This window comes from Equus przewalskii, chromosome 17 (genome assembly GCF_037783145.1).
Source record: "Equus przewalskii isolate Varuska chromosome 17, EquPr2, whole genome shotgun sequence".
Taxonomy (NCBI): Eukaryota; Metazoa; Chordata; class Mammalia; order Perissodactyla; family Equidae; genus Equus; species Equus przewalskii.
In genome coordinates, this window is record NC_091847.1 from 18,645,133 (window position 1) to 18,667,420 (window position 22,288).

Here is a 22,288-nt window from a genome sequence, read left to right on the forward strand (position 1 = left end):
AAGAATATGTTGTGGTAGAGAATATAACCATAGCAGTTTGTATTTAATATGTGTACACATATCCTTTGAGTATGAAGGGGATGATATATGTGCCCATCCTTAGTACTCTACTAATATATTACTGGATACTTGCAAAAATACCTCCATGCCTTACCACTAACACTGTGAAGCCTCTACTGTTTTTCTAGGCATGAATGTAAAATTACTTAAAGGATCTTGGCGTACATCGTTAATTCTATAGACTTATCCACTAAGTAAAACTTTAAAGGATCTTGGCATACATCATCGTTAATTCTATAGACTTATCCACTAAGTAAAACTTTAATTAGTTTGGTTTCAGAAGCCTAAAAGATGGTAGTTTGAATTCCAATTTCTTAACAGCACAAAAACAATTTATGTGATGGTAATTTGTTATATAAAGTGCAAGAATTCAATAGCTGAATAGAACATTTTTGAGGTTGGCTGATATTTATTGCAGCACCAGTATTGATTTATTGAGGGAAACAAGAGCAGAACTTTTCCATCATTGTGTTATTATTCTGATCATGTTGTGTATTATTTAATTTACTTGACTTGAGCTTATTTGATCATTTTCTAAGTATTGAGTTGTTGTTACACTATAATTTTGAACTAACTTATGTAAGTTATAATCTGTTTAAGAGAATTATTTTCACTTTACATCAAATTTTTATTTCCAAATTCATCAAATGAAAATGTTTTCTTTTTCTGTAAAATGGAGACAGCAAAAGTAAAATGCTCTTGGTACTTATTTTTTTTTTAAGATTGGTTTGAGCTAACAACTGTTGCCAATCTTTTTTTTTTCCTGCTTTTTCTCCCCAAATCCCCCCAGTATATAGTTGTATATTTTTTTAGTTGTGAGTCCTTCTAGTTGTGGCATGTGGGACGCCACCTCAACATGGCCTGATGAGCATTGCCATGTCCGTGCCCAGGATCTGAACCAGCGAACCCCTGGGCCGCCAAAGCAGAGCGCATGAATTTAACCACTCGGCCATGGGGCTGTCCCCTGCTCTTGGTACTTTAACATATGACCTGGCGACATCCAAACCAAGTAAAAATTGTAAATGTTAGGCTTTTTGTGAAAGTGAAAGTATGATTTTGTGAACAGGTTTATCAGTAACTGTTGATTTGTATTTGATTCTGCTGAAATTTTTGCCTATTTTAGGCAGCTAATCCAGGTTGTTTTCTGGAAGATTTTGTGAGGTGGTATTCACCCCGGGATTATATTGAAGAGGAAACAATTGATGAAAAAGGCAACATGGTTCTGAAAGGAGAACTGAGTGCCCGAATGAAGATTCCAAGCAATATGTGGGTAGAGGCCTGGGAAACAGCTAAGCCAATTCCTGCTAGAAGGCAGAGGAGGCTCTTTGATGACACACGGGAAGCAGAAAAGGTAACTGAGATTTGGGTGTCTAACACTAGAATGCTCATTATTTTTCTAGAATTTTAAAACCTCACTATCGTATACATGAGAACTTTGGACACACTTGAGAAGCAAAGCATTGAAATTTAATGAGGCTTTTCTATATCTACTATTCACATTTAAGATTTTAGAACTAGTTGCAAATAGGCCAAAGAGTAAGACATGTGTATTTTATATAGAAGGCTTACCATTGGACTGTCTGACAACATACGTCAAAAGCCTTAAAAATGGTCATGTCCTTTGACCTAGCAATTCTGTTACCAAAAAAATTTATTAAGGAAGCAATGAGAAATACATCAAGATCAATTTATAAGAACTGTATTCAACAAAGTTTTTTAGTGAAAAAGTAGATACACCCAAAATTTCCAAAAATAGGGCTTGGTTCAATAAATTATGGTACAGTCATAGACTGCTTTGTAACTATTAAAAACATTTGGAGTTCTGGAGATTGGTGGCAGCCTCCTGATATCAGATTGTCCCACACAGCCTCCCACCTACTCACCTTACCAAAAACCCCATGAAATTAATAAGTAGAATAAATAAATCCATATCTTCAGCATTACTAGGAGATAAAGATTACAGTGACCTTTGAATTAACTGCAAGTAGAGAAATAAGCCAAATTCCAGTGGAGTTCCCTTTGCTGTAATCCTGTGGATGTAGAAAGTAGGGACAGGAGTCTTAAGAAGAAGAACCAAGAAATACAGAAGACTTAGATGGAGCATAGAGTCAGCCCACAAAGAAAGAGCCTAACACTGCCTGCCAAAATACTCAACACAGGTAGGGCTTGGTAGTTCACAGCACTGCCTACAGGGGAAGGGCTTGAAAGTAGGCAGGACTAGAAGTGGACATTGAGAGAGATACTCCCTTGGGAAGAAACAGATATACAGAGAAGGAGTGACACTCCTTAGAGATAAAGCAATGATGGGAAAGAAGGAAATAAGGGGAAAATTAAGGATCTTGCAGAAATGAAAGAAACAAGACATATCAATCTCCCTCACCCCCACTGTTCATTAAAGATACTGTGCATAAGAGGGTGCTTTCAAACTGGCACATGACTAGGAACAGGAAGAGTAAAGAGCAGATTACATCCCTACAAAACTACCATAAAAAACCAGAAAATGCTAATGAGAACATTTCCTAGAAAATCAACCACGAAGCAGGAGAAAATTGTGGCATAACACTCCAAACTGAATCAGATATTCTCAAACAAGCATGGGGGATATGAAAAATCATGTTTAATCAGAAATACTAAAACGAAGAACAGAAATGGACCAAAAAACCCCACGAAGAATTGAAACCACAGCTAGTTTAACTCAGGGTAGGAGTAGAAGAAAAAGACAACTATATCGAAAATAAAGACTGAATTACAAGGGGCCCAAGGGAGAATACATTCATATTTAAATTTAGTAGAAGGCGTCAAGGAAAAGCAGCCCAACAGCCAAGAGAATGAAAATAAGATAAAGTAGTAAAAGAGATTGGAGAGATAGTAGTATAAATAATGGGAAATGTAGGAATAATAATCATTTCATCAGGGGGCTGGCCCTGTGGCCAAGTGGTTAAGTTCCCATGCTTGGTGGTGGCAGCCCAGGGCTTTGCCAGTTTGGATCCTGAGCGTGGACATGGCACCGCTCATCAAGCCATGCTGAGGCGGCATCCCACATGCCACAACTAGAAGGACCCACAACTAAAAATATACAACTATGTACCAGGGGGCTTTGGGGAGAAAAAAGGAAAAATAAAATAATCATTTCATCAGAGTCATTGAAGAAGAAAAATCAAAACACTAGAACTAACATTTAAAACTGCAATCCAAGAAAACTTTCTGGAAATAAAACCTGAGTTTACATATTGAAAAGGCTCACTGGGTACGGGGGAAGAATTGACCAGCAGTAGTGAACTCCAAAAAATTACTGTAGAATTACTGGACCTTAAATATTAAGGAAAAATATCCCAAGGACCTCCAGGCAAAAAGATGAAAATAATTTACAGGGGAAAGAGAGTATACAGGTGTCAGATTTCTCAAAAGAAAGGCAACGTGGAGCAGCATTTTTAAGAAATATAAGGAAAAGTACAAACCAAAGATTTTATATTCCACCAAGATGTCCAAGTAATTGAGGCTATAAAAAAGTTCTCTCTGAGTTTTTGGACATATAACTCTATACACGTGTGCCCTTCCTGAGGAATCCACCAGAGCTGCCTTGTCCGATAGAACTTTCTGCAGTGTTAGAAATCTTCTATAGCTATGCTGTCCAGAATGGTAGCCGCTGGCCACATGTGGCTTTAATGAGCACTTGAAATGTGGCTAGTATAACATAGGAACTGAATTTTAAAATGTCTACATGTGGTTAGTGACTGCCTTATTGAACAATACTGTATGGGAGGATGAACTTTATCCAAGCAAGAGATGACTAGGGAAACTTTGGCAGAGGGCTGATAGTGAGCATTTAACTTAATTAATTTTAGAGCTAAGGCTAAAACTAGGTGGGGACATGGGTAGAAGAATATGTAAAAGTTGTATGTTAGAACAAAGTAGAAAGAATGCAACTAAAAGAGACAAAAAAGGAAGAGAAGAAGGAAAGGGGAATGAGATCATTGACTGTTACACAGATAATAGGTGGTAATCAGAGACTACTATTTAAAATTGTCAGACCACAGCATAAAACAGTTAAAGATATAAGGGAATTAAGGGCATCATAAAAGGTGTTAATGCAAGGATATCGACTAGAATAAAAATGTAAACCTTTCTAAGTATCAACAGAAAAATTGCTAAAAAGCAAAGACCACCAAATAGAGAAACATACAAAATAAAGATCACACTATACACAGAATAATCACAGTATAAGATAGTCATATAAAACCAAACTCTCTGCTGTACACAAGGGATTCAGTGACTCAGAAAAGCTACAAAGTAAACAATGGACAAAGATTTCCAGGTAAACGAAAACAATAAGAAAGCAGCGGTTATGATCCTGATACTATACAAAGTAGAATTAGGGCAGAAAAGCATTAAATGAAACAAACAAGGATGCTTTATAGTCTAAAAGCGATATTTCACAATGAGAATATAACAGTTGTCAATATTTTTGCATTAGATATAATAATCTATATAAAACAGAAACCATGGGAGATGCAAGGAGAAACAGATCAAAATGCACTAACAACAGGACTTTTAACACATTACTCTTAATACAAGACAATCAAGTAGACAAAACTAAGGAAAGATCTAAACCAGATAATCAATAAAGTTGATATTTTAGATATATTTCAAACACTACACCTTGATAATAGAGAATGTATCTTCTCTTCAAACATACATGGAACATTCACAAAAACTGATACTATGTTAGGGCACAAAGAAAGCATCACTGGGTTTTGTAATGGAAGTATAACCAATACTCTGATCTCTGCAATAAAACTAGAAATTAAAAGTGAAACAACAGAAAACACCAGGCCTTCCATCTGAAAATTTAATAAGCCTTATATTAAATGATGCTTGAGTGAAAGAGGAAATACAAAGAGAAATTATAGAATTTCTGAAAAATAGTGGTAAGGAAAGCACTACATATCAGCACCTATAGGATATATTTAAGAAGTGATCAAAGGAAAATCCACAGCCCTAAACACCTACATCAAGAAGAAACACGGATGGACCTTGAGGGTGTTATGCTAAATGAAATAAGTCGGGGCAGAAAGTCAAATACCGTATGATCTCACTCATAAATAGAAGATAAAAACAACAACAAACACACACAGATGCAGAGATGAGATTGATGTCTGCAGAGGAGACGAGGAGAGGGAGGAGAGTGAAAGGAATGTGTGGTGATGGATGGTAATTAGTCTTTGGTGAACATGATGTAATCTACACAGAAATCAAAATATAATGATGTACACCTGAAATTTATATAATGTTATAAACCAGTGTTACCTCAATTAAAAAAAAGAATTACCAGTGGGGAAAAAAAGATGAAAAGTATTGAATTAATAAATTCCTAACTCAAAAACCTAGAAGAAGAACAGCAAAGTAAAACCAAAAGAAAACAAAAGGAAGGCAGTAGTAAAGATAAAAACAGAAAGTACTGAGGTAGAGAACAGAAAAACATCAAATTAATGAATCTGGTTTTTTTTAATCAACAAAATAGACAAATTGTTAGCTACTTTATTCATGAAAGGGTAAAGCATGTATATACAAAATAAGAAATGACAAAAAGAGCAAATAACTATTGATACCAAAGAAATATTAAAAGAAAAAAATCTACTTTGTATGTCTCTGTGCATATAAATTTGAAAACCAAGATGAAATGGATGATTTCTTAGGAAAATACAGTGTACCAAAGCTGACCCCAGTAAAGATAGAAAGTGTAAACAGACCAGTTTCCACAGAAGAAATAGAGACAGTTGTTAAGGAATGACCCCATTAAAAAGTACCAGGTCTAGATCATTTCACAGAATTCAACTAAATATTGAAAAACCAGTTGGTCCCAATGCTACATAAATTTTCAATGCATAGTAATTGGAAGAAATTTTCCAAATTCTTTTTATGAAATAACTATAACATTGGTACCTAAACCTGATAATGATAGCATATTAAAAAAAAACTTGCAGACCCGTAATACTTAAGAAATGAAATGCAAAAATCCTAAGTGAACAGAGTTTATTACTATTTTAAGAAAATTATACATGTTAACTGAATGTAAGGATGATTATTTGGAAATCTGTTTATAGAATTGACTTCTTTAATAGGTCTAAAAAGAAAATTATATCATCTCCATATACACTGAAAAAGTCTTTCATAAAGCTTAATACTCATTCCTAATAAAAAAACTCCTGAGAAAATAAGAATGGATAGATACTTTCTTAAAATGATACAATATACATAGACCTCAATGCTAAACCCGGCATCTTAATGGGGGAAACCCTGGAGGTTTTCCCACTGAGGTCAGGAACAAGGCAAGAGTGCCTGCTATCTCCATTGCCGTTTAACATTATCCTGTAGTTGTCAGCCAATGTAATTAGAAAAGAGAAAGCAGAGGCATAGGAGTCAAAATGAAGAAAGAACTTTCTGCTTGTAGATAATGTGACAGTATACCTGGAAAAATCTAAGGCATGAAGGATAAAACTAAAAAGAATTCAGCAAGGTAGCAGGATATAAAGTTAATATACAATAATCAGTAACATTCATATACACATAGAATAACCATTCTGAAGATGCAAATGACATTTTCTCTTCAGTATAAGAGAAAAGACAACATAAAATACTTAGGAATAAACTTAACAGGAAATGTTTGAAATCTGAACAAAGAAAATAAAACACTTGAAAAATACACTTGAACAAAAAAAAAGATATCCCATGTTTTTGGGCAGGAAGTCTCAATATCATTAAGGCAAATTCTCCCTAAATTAATTTATAAATTTAGTGCAATCCAAATTAAAAAAACCAAAAGGCTTTATGATGGAGCCAGACAAGTTTATACTAAAGTTCATATGGAAAAATGAACATGCAACCTTAGGACTCAGGGGTTTGGAGAGTGACTGTTAATGGGTTTCCTCTAAGGGGTAATGAAAATGTTCTAAAATTGATCATGGTTTTGCTTGTACAACTCTGTGAATATACCTAAAACCATTGAATTGTACATTTTAAGCTGGTGAATTCTTATTTTACAAAGCTTGCAGAATAGATTGAAAAGAAAGAGCTATGGGGTGGGGGGGTCTGGGAGGGGGAGACAGTAACCCGACCAAATATTAAAGCATAGTACAAAGCCTCACTATTTAAATAATGTGGTAATGGCTCATAAATAGCCCAATGAAACAGAATAGAAAGTGCATAAATACATGTAGAAATCTAGTGCATGATGAAGATGGCATCTCAAATCATTGTCCCTTTTTTAGGTGTCCCTTTTTATAAATGGTCTTGGGATAACTGATAACAATTTGGCAAAAGATAAAATTCTCTCTCTCTCATACCATACACAAGAACAGACTGAAGATGGAACCATAAGAGTACTAGAAGAAAACACTGATGAATTCCTCGTAACCTGGATATAGAGAAAGGATTTCTAATTAGGAGTCAAAACCCAGATGCAATTAAAAATAAGACTGATAAAATTTACTGTGTAAAGATAAAAAATTTGCATGGCAAAAAGAAAATTAAGTAAAGTCAAAAGACAAATAAACTGGGAAGAATATATATATTATAGATAAAGGGCCAAAATACTATAGAAAAATGGGCAAGAGATAGGAGTAGACAACTCACCAAAAAAGGGATAATTACCCTTAAACTATCAAAAGATGTTCACCTTGATTTATAATAAGAGAAATGCCAATTGAAACTTCATGGAGACAACCATCTGTCACACATCAGATTGGCAAAAATTCGAAAGCTTGGTAAGTAGTCAGGGAGGCCAGGAGACAACAGGCCCTCAAACGTTACTGGTGAGAGGCACGATGGTACAGCCGCCTGTGGAGGGGAATTTGGCAGTATCTAACAAAATTGACATATGCATTTACCCTTTCATCTAGCAATCCCACTTCTAGGAATTTACCCTAATGTTTTCCACAGTGCAAAAATGCAGCACTAAGTTGGTCATTGCTGCATTACTTGTAATTACAAAATATTGGAAACTATCTACATGCCCAAACTTAGGAGCTTTGTTGAATAAACTATGGTTCATCTACATAATTGAGTACTATGTAGCGTGAAAAAAAATGAGGAAAATCTCTATTATCTGATAGCAGTTTCTAGGATATGTTAAGAGAAAGGTAAAGTACAAAAAAAAATATAGTATGCTTCATTTTCTGTTTAAAAAAAGGAATTAAGAAAACATATATCTATTTATTTTCACAAAAAAGAAGCTCAGTAAAGATAAAGCAGAAAACACTGAAATTAGTTCCAGAATGGTTGGGAGGGGGAGGGAAAGATAGAATAGAAAGAATATAAGAGGAAGTAACACTTTAGAAAAAGAATGTAGGGGGGCTGCCTCGGTGGCACAGTGGTTAAGTGCGCACGTTCTGCTTCGATGGCCTGGGGTTCGCTGGTTCAGATCCCAGGTGCAGACATGGCACTGCTTGGCAAGCCATGCTGTGGCAGGCATCTCACACATAAAGTAGAGGAAGATGGGCACGGATGTTAGCTCAGGGCCAGTCTTCCTCAGTAAAAAGAGGAAGATTGGCAGCTGATGTTAGCTCAGGGCTAATCTTCCTCAAAAAAAAAAAAAAGGAAAGAGTGTATTTTCTGTATAATTTTGACTTCCAGAAAATATTAATGGTACATACTGAAAAATTAAATCAATGAAAATGGAAAGAGGGGTAACAACCTAAAAGTGAAAGCATGCTGAGATAAATTAAACCCACTGCATTTCAAATGAATAACATAAACACACTGCAAGGGGGGAAGATGGGTGGGAGGGAAGATCTAAGCCAAGGAGTTTATGGACACATAAGATATGTTTGACTGTATGCCGTCAGGTGTAGTGGGAGGTGGTAGAGCACTGGAAACAAATCCTAAACATTATTTTCTAGGTTTGTTGTTTGTAGCACTATGGGTGAAGCATTTCTGAAACGTTTAGATGGATTATTGTTTGAGCAAATGAGTAGTTAAATGTGTTAGTGTTATTGGAAGCCTGAATTCTCACTGTGGAAGTGAGATGCAAACATGAAATGGAGAAAAGCAAGGAAGACCCAATGGCAATGAATTGGAATTGGAAGTATTGGTGTGGACTTACAGGTTTCTAAAATATGGATAGATATGTTGGCATCCATGTATATATATATATATATATATATATATATAAAGCATATATTTCTTAGCTCTCTTCTGAAGAGGTGTAGAAGCAGTGACATCCCAGTAGCAGTAAGCACATATATCTTGATTTCTAGAACATTCCTCACTAAAAGGAGCCATGCTTTCCTCAGAGAAATGGCTGACTACAGGGAAGATATGAGTGTGAAACATTGTGTGTTGTCAGAAAATCAGGAAGTGCTTAAAAAAAAGAGCATTTCATAAGGAGCTAGCTTGAAGGGACTCTTTTTGGCCAAATCTGGACAATTTGAGTTCCAGATAATTAAAGGCTGTGATGAATTATAAACCACTGTAAAAAAATTGGAATCCATGGGTCCACACTGATAATAAGTAGATAAATAAAGAACTGGGAGAGTAGAGAGGGCATTTCAGCACAAAGATCACTGATAAATATGGGGGATATGTTAGAGCTGCAAACTTCATTTTACAGCCATTTTCATGGTAAAGATTGGCTCAGGCAAGAATCATCAATAGATACAAAATCTAGGTGGAAATCTAGGTGAAGAACATCATACTTACATGGTTTTAAAGTGTGTCTCTACAGATTACTTCCAAATTGCAAGGAAATAAATATTAACTATACCGTGGAGAAATCAAAATTAATATCACCAATAAGGGGCAGGTGGAGATTGTCTACATCAAGTTGTGATAATCTAAAGGATCCAATGTTGTTTATGTACTGTTTGGTCCAGGAGTGCATAATCTACGTCCAGTCATGGGGAAATATTAGATAAACCCAAAATGAGAAACAGTCTATTTTTAAAAGAATGCAGTTCTTTTTAAAGAATTATAAAATACAATTCTAAAAAAGTACAGTTGTGGGAGTATATTAAAGGGACGTAGGAGCCAACTGAAAGATCTCCCAGTGGCTAACACTGGAACGATTTGAGCAAGAAAATCAAGTCATATTTGGATTATAACTTGAGTATAAAATAAACATCCTTGAGTCTCTAGTGATATAAATAAATGATTAAATAAATTGGAGAGAACAGACAAATCTCCTACAGAAGAACTCTAAGTCTACTCTGCCCTCAAGGACGTGGAACTTAACTCCCTACTCTTTTTGAGCGTGGACTGTGTCTACATTCCTAAGAGTACAGTGTGCAAAGTGGGGAAAATGAGTAACTTTGACTGTAATAATGTCTTTTATAACCTTTCCTACCACCATACAGGATCCAGTTAAGGATCATGCATTGCCTTTAGCTGTCATATCTCTTTAACCTCAGTGAATCTGGAACAGTTTTCCAGTTTGTCTTTTTATAACATTGACATTTTGAGTATAGTCCCCCCCCACCCCTTGTGGTTAAGTAAATTATATACTTTATTCTTATTTCCTTAGTTTAAAAAAATTGAGATATAATTTACATACATAAAATTCACCACTTTAAAATGTAAACTTCATAGTTTTTAGCATATTTACATATTTAGCATATTTACAAGGTTATGTAACCATCACCTTTAATTCTAGAATATTTCCATCACCCCCAAAACAAACCCAGTACCCAATAGCAGTAACTCCTCATTTTTCCCACCTCCTAGTCCCTGGCAACTATTAAACTAACTTTCTGTCTCCATAGGTTTGTCTATTCTGGATATTTCATACAAATGAAATCCTACAATATGTGGCCTTCTGTTTCTGGCTTCTTTCACTTAGCATAGTGTTTTTGAGGTTCACCCATACTGTACCATGTATCAGAACTCCATTCATCTTATGGCTGAATAATATTCCTTGGTATGAATATACCACATTTTGCTTATCCATTCATTGGTTGATGGACATTTGTGTTGGTTCCAATTTTTGGCTATTATGAATAATGCTGTCAACATTTGTGTACTCAGTTTCCTTAGTTTTTATCTAATGTGCTTTCATGTTCCAGAAGCCCATCTAGGATATTGCATTACAGTTAGTAGTCATGTTTCTAGGCTCCTTTTAGAAGTGACATTTTCTCAGATTTTCCTAGTTTTTCTGACCTTGACAGTTTTGAGGAATTCTAGTCTGGTATTTTGTAAAAAGTCCCTCAACTGGGATTTATTTGGTATTTTTCTTATGATTAAACTGGGGTTATGTAGTTTTGGGAGGAAAACCAGAGAAGTAAAGTGTCATTTGCATTACATCATACCAAGAGTACATGCTGTCAATGTGTCTTATCCCTGTTGTTAACCTTGCTCACCTGGCCACAGTAGTGTTTATTTGGTCAGTTGACAAAATTGTAATAAGGATAGTAGGTTAGATTTAAAGTATTTGGTCAGTGTTAAATTTACTGTAGTTTATATAATCAAACTAGTTTATATTGAAATAGTTTATATTTTGATTATATAAGAAAACATTCTTAATTTTGGGAAATATACACTGAGATATTTGGGGATAAAGGGACGTGATGTATGCAACTTGCTCTCAAATTATTCAGAAAGAAATGTATGCATGTATGTATTGTATGCAAATATAGAGGAGGAGAAAGAAGTGATGAAATAGATGAGTTAAAAGGTTAACAATAGGTGAATCTAGGCAAAGGGTATATAAATATTTTGTATTCTTGCACATTTGTTTTTCTATAAGTTAAGGAAAACAAAATTTGGAATAGTAAGTGTTAACAAGAATGTACAACAATGGGAACTTTTATTACTGTCGATAAGAATATGAATCTGTTGAAACACTTTGTAAAATAATTTGACATTATCTTGTACATATCCTAATTCTATATTTAGGTAATACCCTCAAGAAATCCCTCTACATGTGTACCAGGAAACATATGCAATAATATAATAGAACATTATTTGTAATAGCCAAAAAATGGGGGGAGGTCCATCACTGGGGGAGCATTTTAATACAGCAGTGAAAATGAATAAACTATAGCATGTGTCACCATATATGCGTCCAGGAACAATGCTGAATGGAAAACAAGTGACTGAGGGGTATAACCAGAAACATTCTATTTATATAAAAATTAAAGCCAGACAAAGCTAAGCAACACATTGTTTAGGGCTACATGCATATGTGAGAAAAGTATGAAGAACAGCAAAAGAATGAGTAGTACCTAATTCCTTGTAGGGGGACGGGGTACACGAGGGAGGGGGACTTGGAAAGTACTGGTGATGTTGTTTCTTAAGCTGGTTGGTGTATTAAACAGGTGTTCATGTTTTCTTTAAACTATGTGTAAATATTCTGGATGTATTGCAAAAAAGCTTCAAGCCACACAAAAGCCTCCAGCCAAAAAATAAAAATCATAAGTCATTAAATGAAGAAAGTAAGTTATGAAACTGTACATATTATGAATTTTTAAAAAACTGCATATGCATCTATACCCGTGCATTTAAATTGGCATAAAAATAAGTCTGAGAAGACAAACACAAAACTGTGTTGTTCCTTAGGAAGCAGAATTTCTGGAGAACTTTTGCTTTATACTGCTCTGTGTTTGTTTATTTTTAAAATCTGTGAGCATTTATCAGCCAGGCTGACATTATGAAGTTATATTTCTTTTATCTTTACAGCTGTTGAATAATGAGCTTAAAGGTAGTTCCATGTGTTGCACATACTTCTCTGTATTTTTTTAATCAGAAAAATTATAAAACAATTTCCATTTTGGAAAAAAGTCAACCGAAACAACTGAAACAAACCAAAAAAATTAGTGGAAGGTCACTAGCAATGTTTAGAAATATTAAGTGAGAAAAGCAGGTTACAAAATTGTATGTTACATACTCAATATTAGTTCACTTACTACATCGTGTATGTTCAGTGTCTTAAAAAATCCTGAAATGAAAATGCCCCAGTGTTACCAATTGTTATCTCTAGGTGGTGTAATTTACAGTTGGTTTTTATTTTGTATTTTCCTAATTTGCATGTATTACATATGGAAGCAGAAAAACGTTATAAGAACATGCATCAGTATTAAAGACTGAAGTTCTTAGTTGTTTTCAATAACACTGTTCTTACTTTGGGAGTAGTAGCTACTTACTTGGATGAGTAGGGCATCAAGAGAAGAGAGCTCTTCTCTACCCTTGTTACACATGTGAGTTCAGTGGTCCAGAGGATGTTTTTTCCTTTCATAAGTGGCTGCTTTATTCTTTGACAACGGCAGTGATCATTTATCTAAGTTTGTGCCTCCTTCAGGTGCTGCACTATCTAGCAGTCCAGAAACCTGCAGACCTTGCGAGGCACCTGTTACCTTGTGTAATTCATGCAGCTGTACTCAAGGTAAAGGAAGAAGGTAAATGTCTTATTTGATTAGTCATTAGTTCATTTCAAAAATGAAAGTATATTTTACCTAACTTATTTAATGATGGCTTTGATCTTTTTAAAAATAGAAAGTCTGGAAAACATTTCTTCAGTTAAGAAGATTATAAAGCAGATGATATCCCATTCCAGTAAAGTTTTACACTTCCCCAATCCAGAAGACAAGAAATTGGAAGTAAGTTTGATGTAGTGTCAGGATCTTGCCAAGTGTTCTCTTCAGTTGGCAATAATTACTTTAAAGATACATTTTTGAAAGGCTTTGCTTTTTTTTGCTGTCTTCTAAATATGTCTCTCCCTTTTCCACTGTTAGGAAATCATCCATCAAATTACTAATGTCGAAGCTATAATTGCTAGAGCCCGCTCACTGAAAGCCAAGTTTGGAACTGAGAGATGTGAACAAGAGGAGGAGAAGGAAGATCTTGAAAGGTAATTGCTGTTTGACCAGCTCATTTGTGTCTGTAGTGGCAAACGCCACCGCTCTCTTGAGAAAATTTTGATAGAATATTGAGATTCATTCGTGGTACTTCTATATTATTTGTAACCTGCATTGCGTAGAGACAGAGAAATATGTAATTATCATAGGATTTGACATCTACTGTAATTCTGAGCATTTGCCAGGTGTTTCCATTCCTCCCCCTTTTAGAACCAAGTCTGCCAGGCCTCTTTTTCTAGGAATGTCCTTGTTTGCTCTTGGAGATGTGCTGCCTGCAGTTTCCTGCAGGGGGGCTGTTCACTCTTTGTTCCTTGAAGTGCCCCAGAGCTTTGCTGTCAGCTCTCTGTTCCTTAACCACAGTCTGAGGTGTTCTGAAACTGTATTTCTGCTTAGTATTCCAAGTTGTTCATTTAATTTTAAACAAGATTTGTGATAGCAAAGGTGTACATCCTATGCACCTTGCGAATATGTTTTGAAAGAGTGACCAGATGGCCTCTCCAGGATGAGTCCAGTGACTGGATCAGTCTTTTCCTCCTTCTGAGACTTGGCACCATTACCAACAGAGCCTGGCAGTGAGTCCCTGTCCATTTCTCCCTGTGGTACTTGAAAGGACAGTGTTTTTTTAATATGTGATAAAGTGTTTCCAAATGAGCTACTTCAGCAGCTTGAATTTGTCATAACTTTAAAATTTTCATCAGCCTTTCCAGGAGAAATGGCATTATTGATGCTAAATAATCAATTTTATATGACAAGGCATTTGCTATAGCTTTTACAAGTTCTTGTTTGAATTTTATATCTGAGTGAAATTTTCTCCCAGCCTTCTTTGCTCTTGAAAATTCCTTTGAAATGAGAAGAATAAGCTCTAACCAAGGGAATCGTTCTCAGACAGCAGGATGAGCTAGCGAGCAGGTGGCGCAGACTCGCTGGGTCTGTGCTTTCCACTCGTAGTTCCACGGCACGTTATCACAGTTTACAGTTGACACTTTACCCAGAAAAACATATTTTAAGCACACACATGTACACAGACACACACACTCATACACCTTAAAAGAACAAAAATGAGAAATACGGATCATTGCTTTGCTATATAAGTGAAACTTGGTTTTTGTTGCTCAAAAAATTTTTTTCCATCTTTTATTTACTGTAGTATTTTTAAGCTTCTAAGTCTGAAAGAAATAGACTACATATTTCTTCTTACACTTAGAGATGGCCTTTTAAAAATTTTTATGAAAACAGTTGAAAGGCAGTAAAATTGTCATTTGAGTAGATTTTAATTCTAAATGTCCTTCTATCCTGTTATAACATTTCTACGCCAGCCTTGGTAGGTTTAGCCAGTATCGTTTGAGGATTTGTCCACAGAATTAATCTTGGAGGATTGACAGTGTGAACTGAGCAGCTTGCTTTCTCTCCTTTCATTATCTCTCTCTCCTAGGTTTGTGAGTTGCCTTTTGGAGCAGCCTGAAGTGTTGGTCATTGGTGCAGGAAGAGGACATGCTGGCAGGATCATTCACAAGCTGTTTGTGAATGCTCAGAGGGTATGTGAGATTCCTTATTACTGTATCATTGTGATACAGACCCTACTCTCGAGACCTCTACTCGGTGAGATGCTGTTTCGATTCCCACACATGGCTGATTAGACAGCTGCTGAGTGTAAGTCTGGGCATTGGGTTTGAGCATTGGATAAACGACAGCTCTCAGCAGTGACTTCTGAGTCTTTGAAATCCATTTGCTTTCTTACATGTTTAAGTAAAATAAGTATATTTTAGGACCTAAATTTCAGAAATTAGAAGGGTCTGAAATCCATTGTTAGAGAATCTGATAGGGAGTTGGTAGCAATGGCCAGTGCTGTGCTGTAGGAAAAAATGTTTACTACTTTCAAATTAGAATGGAGTTCAGTTTTACCAATTTTAAACTCCATGTACTGCAAATGGATTCAGAGCTTAGCTTGTGAAGTTAGGAAGTCTAACTATCCCTGTGATTGTGAAGAGATCTAACTTTAGAGGTTTCCTAGGAAGAGCAAGATGTCAGATGTTTAAACTGTGGACACTTGGGCTTCAGCACAGAAAGAAAGCCTAATTTGAAAAATTATCTTCATTACTTCTAGTCATGAAAGTAAAGGTTTAAAAATTATATGGAAGTTTCTGACATTCTAAAGCTATTACAATTTGGATTTTTATGAAGGTGATACCAGTTATGCTTTGTGCTGATGCTCTCTGTACTGCTGTTGTTTACTGGGTAAAAGGTGCTGGCATCCCGCAGGTGATTCTGTGTTGGGGCTGATTAATAATAAAGATTCTGATGAAAGTATTGTGAATCACACTAAATACGGGGATCCCCTTACCTGGTACTGTGCTAACACTAGAATGAGCCAGTTTTGAAGGTGTAATTCTCAGAATCAAATAAGAAAAAGAATTTTCATGGATCTACATGTGGAATAAGAACTTTGTAATCTCTGAGTCAGCCTGGAGTACATCTAGTTAATGCATTCAAAAATCATAGCCAAAAATACTGATCTGAATTTTTAGCAAGAACTAAAACCTGAAATTGTTTATGAGGTAGCTCCCTAAATTTAAGAATTTTAAGTTAAAAACCAAGTATTTTATTTCCTTATGAATTAGAGTTCTAAAAAACAATAGGTACTTACTTTGGTTTATTTTGGTTTTGTCTCTGGCATGAAACCAAGACCGGTGAGTTTGTTTTCATATCCTATAATATCTTCTCCAGCTTGCTAGCCAGAAGCTTACAAGCACATTTCCTTATTACCACCAATATGAATTTTCTTCAGATTGCAAAAACTCTTTTCGCTGTTCTCATTTTTTTAAAACTTGTGTGTTGAGGATTTAAAATCTAGAGTATTTATATTTTTAATGCTGAGAGTCTTACTTGTTTTGAATAGTTAAGCAAAATTATTTTCCCTCAAATGGAAATAAGCTTTTTTCCCCCAGACTGTAAGTAAAAGCTCATTGTAAAAATTTGGATAGTGCAGAAAATTATAAAGAAAAAATTAATCATGTAGTCTCACTCCCCACTGATAACCATCAACATTTAACATCTGGTGTATACAAATAGATGTATATTTTACAAAAATAGGATTATGTTATATAATTTACTTTGTTATTCTTGTTTTCTACTTAATATAATTATCTTTCTATATCAGTAAACAGAGGAGTGTATCATCTTTTCAATGGCCTCATCATACAGCTGCTAACCCCCTATAATGGATACTGAAATTGTACATTTGTCCCACATTATGTAATTTTAAAAGATTTCAGACTTTCAAACCTTGTAGTGAATGTTTTTAGGGAATTGGCAGACTGTGAAATCCATATATCAAGCACCTGGTTGGTACATTTTTAAATTCAGCCTTTAAATGTCTGGCTAAAATAAACCATTCAGATTTATTCATGCAACTTTTCTTTTTATAATTAACTGACATTTTATGTTAATTTTACTGATAAATCAAGATTTTAACATTTTTTAAAAAGTTATGAAATTTCACTGAATTTTTTATAACATGCAGTAATTTTATATATTTAAAACTTTTCCTTAAAATTACCCATTTTCATAAACTTCATCGTGATTACATGTGTCAGTGGTATATATATTTAAATGGAGTTCACCAAGTAAACCGCTGGTTGGATTTTGCTTCAGTCTTGCTCAATTGAGTAGCTCTGAGACACCTGTTCTTGAATTCATTGGATTATCTGTTTTTCAAGCCATGAGCATTCTTTTAGCATCTTAATTCTTCAGTAAAAGAGCTAGATTTCTGTTGAATCATTTCCCCATTAAATGACATGGTACATCACCTGTTGAACCATCAGATGCATGAGTGGTGGGGTATGTCTGCCCAATTTGGCAGCTAGGTGTGTTGTATGTGGTGTGTGTTTGTCTTGATATTCTTTTGATAGGATCATGTTCCTCAATGTAGTGCATGCTGTCTCTGAAATAATCTTGAAATCTCTTGTCTAGCTCTTTTTAAGCCATCTTGCTTGTTTCTATTTCATCACTGTTTCTTTTCTCACCCTTTCTCAAGCTGACTGAATCTTCTGATGAGGTAACAAAATAGCCTTTGTCCCTCATAGTTCCTTGTTCCTTCCCATCCCTCTAACATCATGAGGTCATTAAGACTAACCACCTGAACAGTCTGTATTTGGCATACCTTTCTTGCTGATGTTTAGCATAACATGATTTCATATTTCCATTGCCAAAGCAATTACTTTTCCCAAATTGATGGTGTTGTAAAAGAAATATAGCGATCAGAGAAATGAAAGAAGTGTAGTGATCAGAGTTAAAAATGAAGGCTCTAATTGAATATGTATTTTAGGTAATTTTAATGAAAAACTAGGTGCCTTTAATACTGAGAACTTGTCTTTTGTGGCCATTGCTATATGGACCTCTATTCACTTGTGCATCACATTAGCCACCCAGCAAACAAAACTAGGGTCCCCAGTTTTAAAAAAGAATGGAGATAAAAACAATCTTTCCAGACTCTGGAGAGAAGCAACTCCTTGCTGAACTGAGGACATCAGACTTGGACTTATCATTGCTGGAAGAAACATGTAGAAGCCAGTGCAGCTCCATTTTCCCTCTTCATCAGGTGTCTGAGTATGGCCCTCACTTTTCACAGCAGATTGCCTGGCAGTCGTTATCCTTTCTGTCTCTGTCACCAATTTATTTGTAATCTCTGGCTGCTCATGCAGTGTTTCAAGCTTCTTGCATTTTCTCCGTTGTGTTTTTTGAGTAATCCCATAACAAAGTTGACTGCTACTGAGTAATATAGAACATTTTTGTGTATTTATCATGTTTATTCATCTATCTAAGTTTAGCATTTGACTTGCTTGTGAATTTAGCATTTGATTCTATTCAAGGCTGCAGCCATGGCTCCAGCAGAGGAGGAACTGAAGAGAACTGGCTCCCCAGAAGAAAGAAGGCAGAACTCGGTGTCAGACTTCCCACCCCCTGCTGGCCGGGAGCTCATTCTGCGCAGCACTGTGCCCCGCCCTGCCCCCTACTCCCGAGCTCTGCCTCAGCGCATGTACAGTGTTCTCACCAGAGAGGATTTCAGACTCGCAGGTGCCTTTTCCTCAGATACCTCCTTCTTCTGAGTCTTCTGGAATGACCCCATCTGTGGTTTCAGAGACAGTGCTGACCCCCTCTGTGGGAGGGAGGTTCTGCCAGACAGAACCCCAGAGGCCATGAAGAGGTCCTGTCCAGTTGAATGATCAAGAATCATACCAGCATCTGAAGGACTTTGGGGCGCCAAGCTTGGGTCCTGTTGTACCTTGGTGGGGGCAGAGGGAATGGGCTTGAGCTGCTGAAAGATTTCTGCCCCAAAGAGATGGCCCTTGTGTGGGGAGGTGGGGGACACCAAGAAACAGCAAGAGCTCTCTGTCCTCACTGTGGCGGGATTGGGTTCATTTATTCTTTTCTGTGACTATCCCTTAGGCTATTGCCTTGCATTCATAGTCTGCATAAACACTTGTTATATTTATTAGTATCAAGTATGCAAAATAGAGTATCTGTTAACTCAGATTTCTGAATATTTTGGTGGTAGCTATTCCCAGAATCTGTTTTTAAATGACATTCTGTTTATTCAATCACCTGGGGGCCATCTTTATTGTACTAATTAACTTTTGATGAGCATTTTGAATATTCTAGGAGAAAGCCTAGAATTTCACATAGTTTATGTTTTTCCATATAACTGTGACCTAAATATATCCCTTCTGATAAAACTGTAATATAAAATGTCACTGCAAATTAGTTTTATATCTATCTTGTAAGGCTTGTTTTTCTTACTTGTTTTAGTTTTGGTTGTCATGTAAGATAACCTGCAAATTGTTGTTTTCTTCTTCTCTTGCTGTACAGCATGCATTCTTTCTTTGTGGTTGCTGGCTGGATACTGTATTTAATGAAGTAGAGATGAGCATATGCTAGAAATATAGTCTTGGTGCACAGAGATTATCATGCTGTTAGTATAATTTGGTATTTGTGCTAATGTGATGAATAGCAGATCTTTTCAGTGAATTATTTTGCTTTTGTAATTTAGTTAAAATGAAAATAATCGATGGGGATGTGTAGCACCCAGCATAAGGAATAACAGCATATTTCTACTTATGTGATGATCAAGATTTATTAAATCTGTGTTGCTGTGGCCTCTGTTCAGTAATCTTAAGTCTGTTTTTAGGCCTAAAATTTCCACTTTAATCCAAAGTGAAAAATGTTTATATGGAAGCATAGATCTTGCCTGTGTAAATTTAAAGAATTAATGGAGCTGTGTAAACCCTGTGTTACATTATTTTTGTAAAAAAAAAAGTGTGTGTACGTATATGTGTGTATCTATGAACACATATATATGTATATATGTGTATCTGAAGCAGGGGAGGCCCTGGCTGATTACCTCCTGGCCTTCTCAGTGCTTTTCTCTGAGATGCTGGACTTGGTCGCTGCTGCGAAGCCACACAGATGCAGGCCGAGGACCAGGCGCTGTCCCGGGTAGAAAACATATCTTTCAAGCACGGAGGTTGTCTGCTTTCTAATGGGGAAGTTAGTAACAAAGAAACTTTTTACAAAGAGAGGTTGGACTTTAAAAAGGTGTTGTGAATCTAATAAAAAGGAAACTATTGCTTTCTCTGGTCAATTTCCTCCTCTTTTCTCCCATCTGGTGGACATTTTGTTCTCATTTCGGTTAATTTTATGCTGGCTTGGGTCTTCCTAAATATTTGCAGCCGGCCGAGTCCTCTGGGGTCTCAAGAACACTCTTTGTGCCTTTTTTAAAGTGGCAGTTACCTCACTTGCCTTGTATTATAATTATGTGTTTGTTATTTTGCAGATATGTTTAAGTAGCTACTTCGTATCAGGTCCTGTGCTAGGCAGTGAAGATAAAACAGAAACCAAAACGCACCCCCTCTGTTCAGTGAGCTTCCTGTCAGCTAGGGAAAGCTGATACTACGTCGCGGTAAAATGGAGAGTACAACTCAGCTGTGTGAGCTGGAGGGCCAGCCCGCGCCGCATAATTGGTTCATCTGTTGGGAATAGAGCATAATGGACACAATAACAGTGAGGATAAGCTGTCAGGGGAGAGGTTTTTCACCCAGGCTTTAGGGATCGGGAAATCATTCTAGAGGGGGTGATTTCTAGATTGAAACCAGAAGATCAGCAGGCGCTGACAAGGACGTGGGGGCGTATGGTCAGTTTCTTGCGGAGGCCTACAGTAATTCCCCCCAGCCCTCTGTGGCTCGACCCCAGTTCATTGTGATTGTGCCGCTGTTCCCATGAAGTGGAGTGAATTTTTCCACCCCTTCAATCAGACTTGGCCTTGTGTTTCTTTGGTCAATGGAGTATTAGTAAGTGTGACAAAGACTTGCACGTTAGGGCTTGCCTTCTCCTCCTGCTGGGAACTGAGGCATGCAGAGCAGCCTGCAGAAGGAAGAAGGAGTTGGGGTGGTTTGTTAGGCAGCGAAAGTAAACTGATACAGGCAGGGCTTGGAGGAGTGTTACAGGTAGAGGAAACAGAGCAGGCAAAAACTCACAAACAAAAGAAAACGTATCTTTGGAGAATAGCCAGCATTTCAATTTGGCTGGAGTGTGGTACCGAGAGTAGAAAGAGGCAAGGAATGAAGATGGGGAGGTAAACTGAGGTGAGATCAAGAAGTTCTCTGTGAGCCACAGCAAGAAGTTCGGGCTTTGTCTTCCGGGTGGTGGGGATGGTTGAAGAGTTTGAAGCAGGGGAGTGACCTGGTGAGTTTTAGACCACACTGTCACAGGGCAAATGGATTGGAGAGCCTAAGAAAGTATTACACGTCCTAGATCTTGTACTAAATGGGAGAGTAGCAATTATATCATCAGTGTTTTTTTATCCTCCTTTGTGCTTTGTAATGTGCTGCAAAGAGCCTGACAAATGCTTATGAAACCAACATGAAATGCCCTTGCTCTGGGGCCCTCCCACATCTATATATTCCTATACCATCAGCATAATTCAGATTTTTCTTCAGGCTGGAATTTCTTAAACTCGAAGCATTTATATATATATTCCATTCATTAGTGCAGCAAATGTTTATTGAGTGTCAACTACGTGCCAGGTATTCTGGGCAGTGGGGATCCAGCAGTGAACAGGACAGATAAAAGACCTCACAGAGATAGCATTAAGGGACACTAAGTGTAAACAAATTATCTAAGGAGAGGGAGAGCGCTTTTCAGACAGGTGAGGAAGGAAGGCCAGTGAGGTGGTGACATTTGAGCAGATCGCTGAATGAAGTGAGGGACCTGGCCTTGTGAGTGTCTGGAGATGATTCCAGATAGAGTGTCGCAAATGTGAAGCCCTGAGGTGGGAGTAAACTGAGTATGTTGGAGGCACAGAAAAAAGGCCAGCGTGGTTAACGTAGAGGAAG

The 22,288-nt window shown here is 36.6% G+C and overlaps 1 protein-coding gene across 9 annotated transcripts in view; it reads left to right on the forward strand.

The window, feature by feature from the left end:
• Window positions 1-20,538, forward strand: part of RAB3GAP1 (RAB3 GTPase activating protein catalytic subunit 1) — a 118,727-nt gene extending 98,189 nt beyond the window's left edge. For 3 of the 9 annotated variants that reach the window (XM_070581241.1, XM_070581247.1, XM_070581244.1), the window contains 7 exons: window positions 1,184-1,411; window positions 13,346-13,442; window positions 13,540-13,643; window positions 13,779-13,894; window positions 15,334-15,436; window positions 17,935-17,955; window positions 18,770-20,538. In XM_070581241.1, coding sequence (XP_070437342.1) covers window positions 1,184-1,411; window positions 13,346-13,442; window positions 13,540-13,643; window positions 13,779-13,894; window positions 15,334-15,436; window positions 17,935-17,955; window positions 18,770-19,006 — 906 coding nt within the window. In that variant the 3' untranslated portion in view covers window positions 19,007-20,538. Of the gene's footprint in view, window positions 1-1,183; window positions 1,412-13,345; window positions 13,443-13,539; window positions 13,644-13,778; window positions 13,895-15,333; window positions 15,437-17,934; window positions 17,956-18,751 lie in introns of all 9 variants that reach the window. The other 6 variants (XM_070581242.1, XM_070581248.1, XM_070581245.1 and 3 more) reach the window with 2 other exon arrangements.
• The last annotated feature ends 1,750 nt before the right edge of the window (window positions 20,539-22,288 follow it).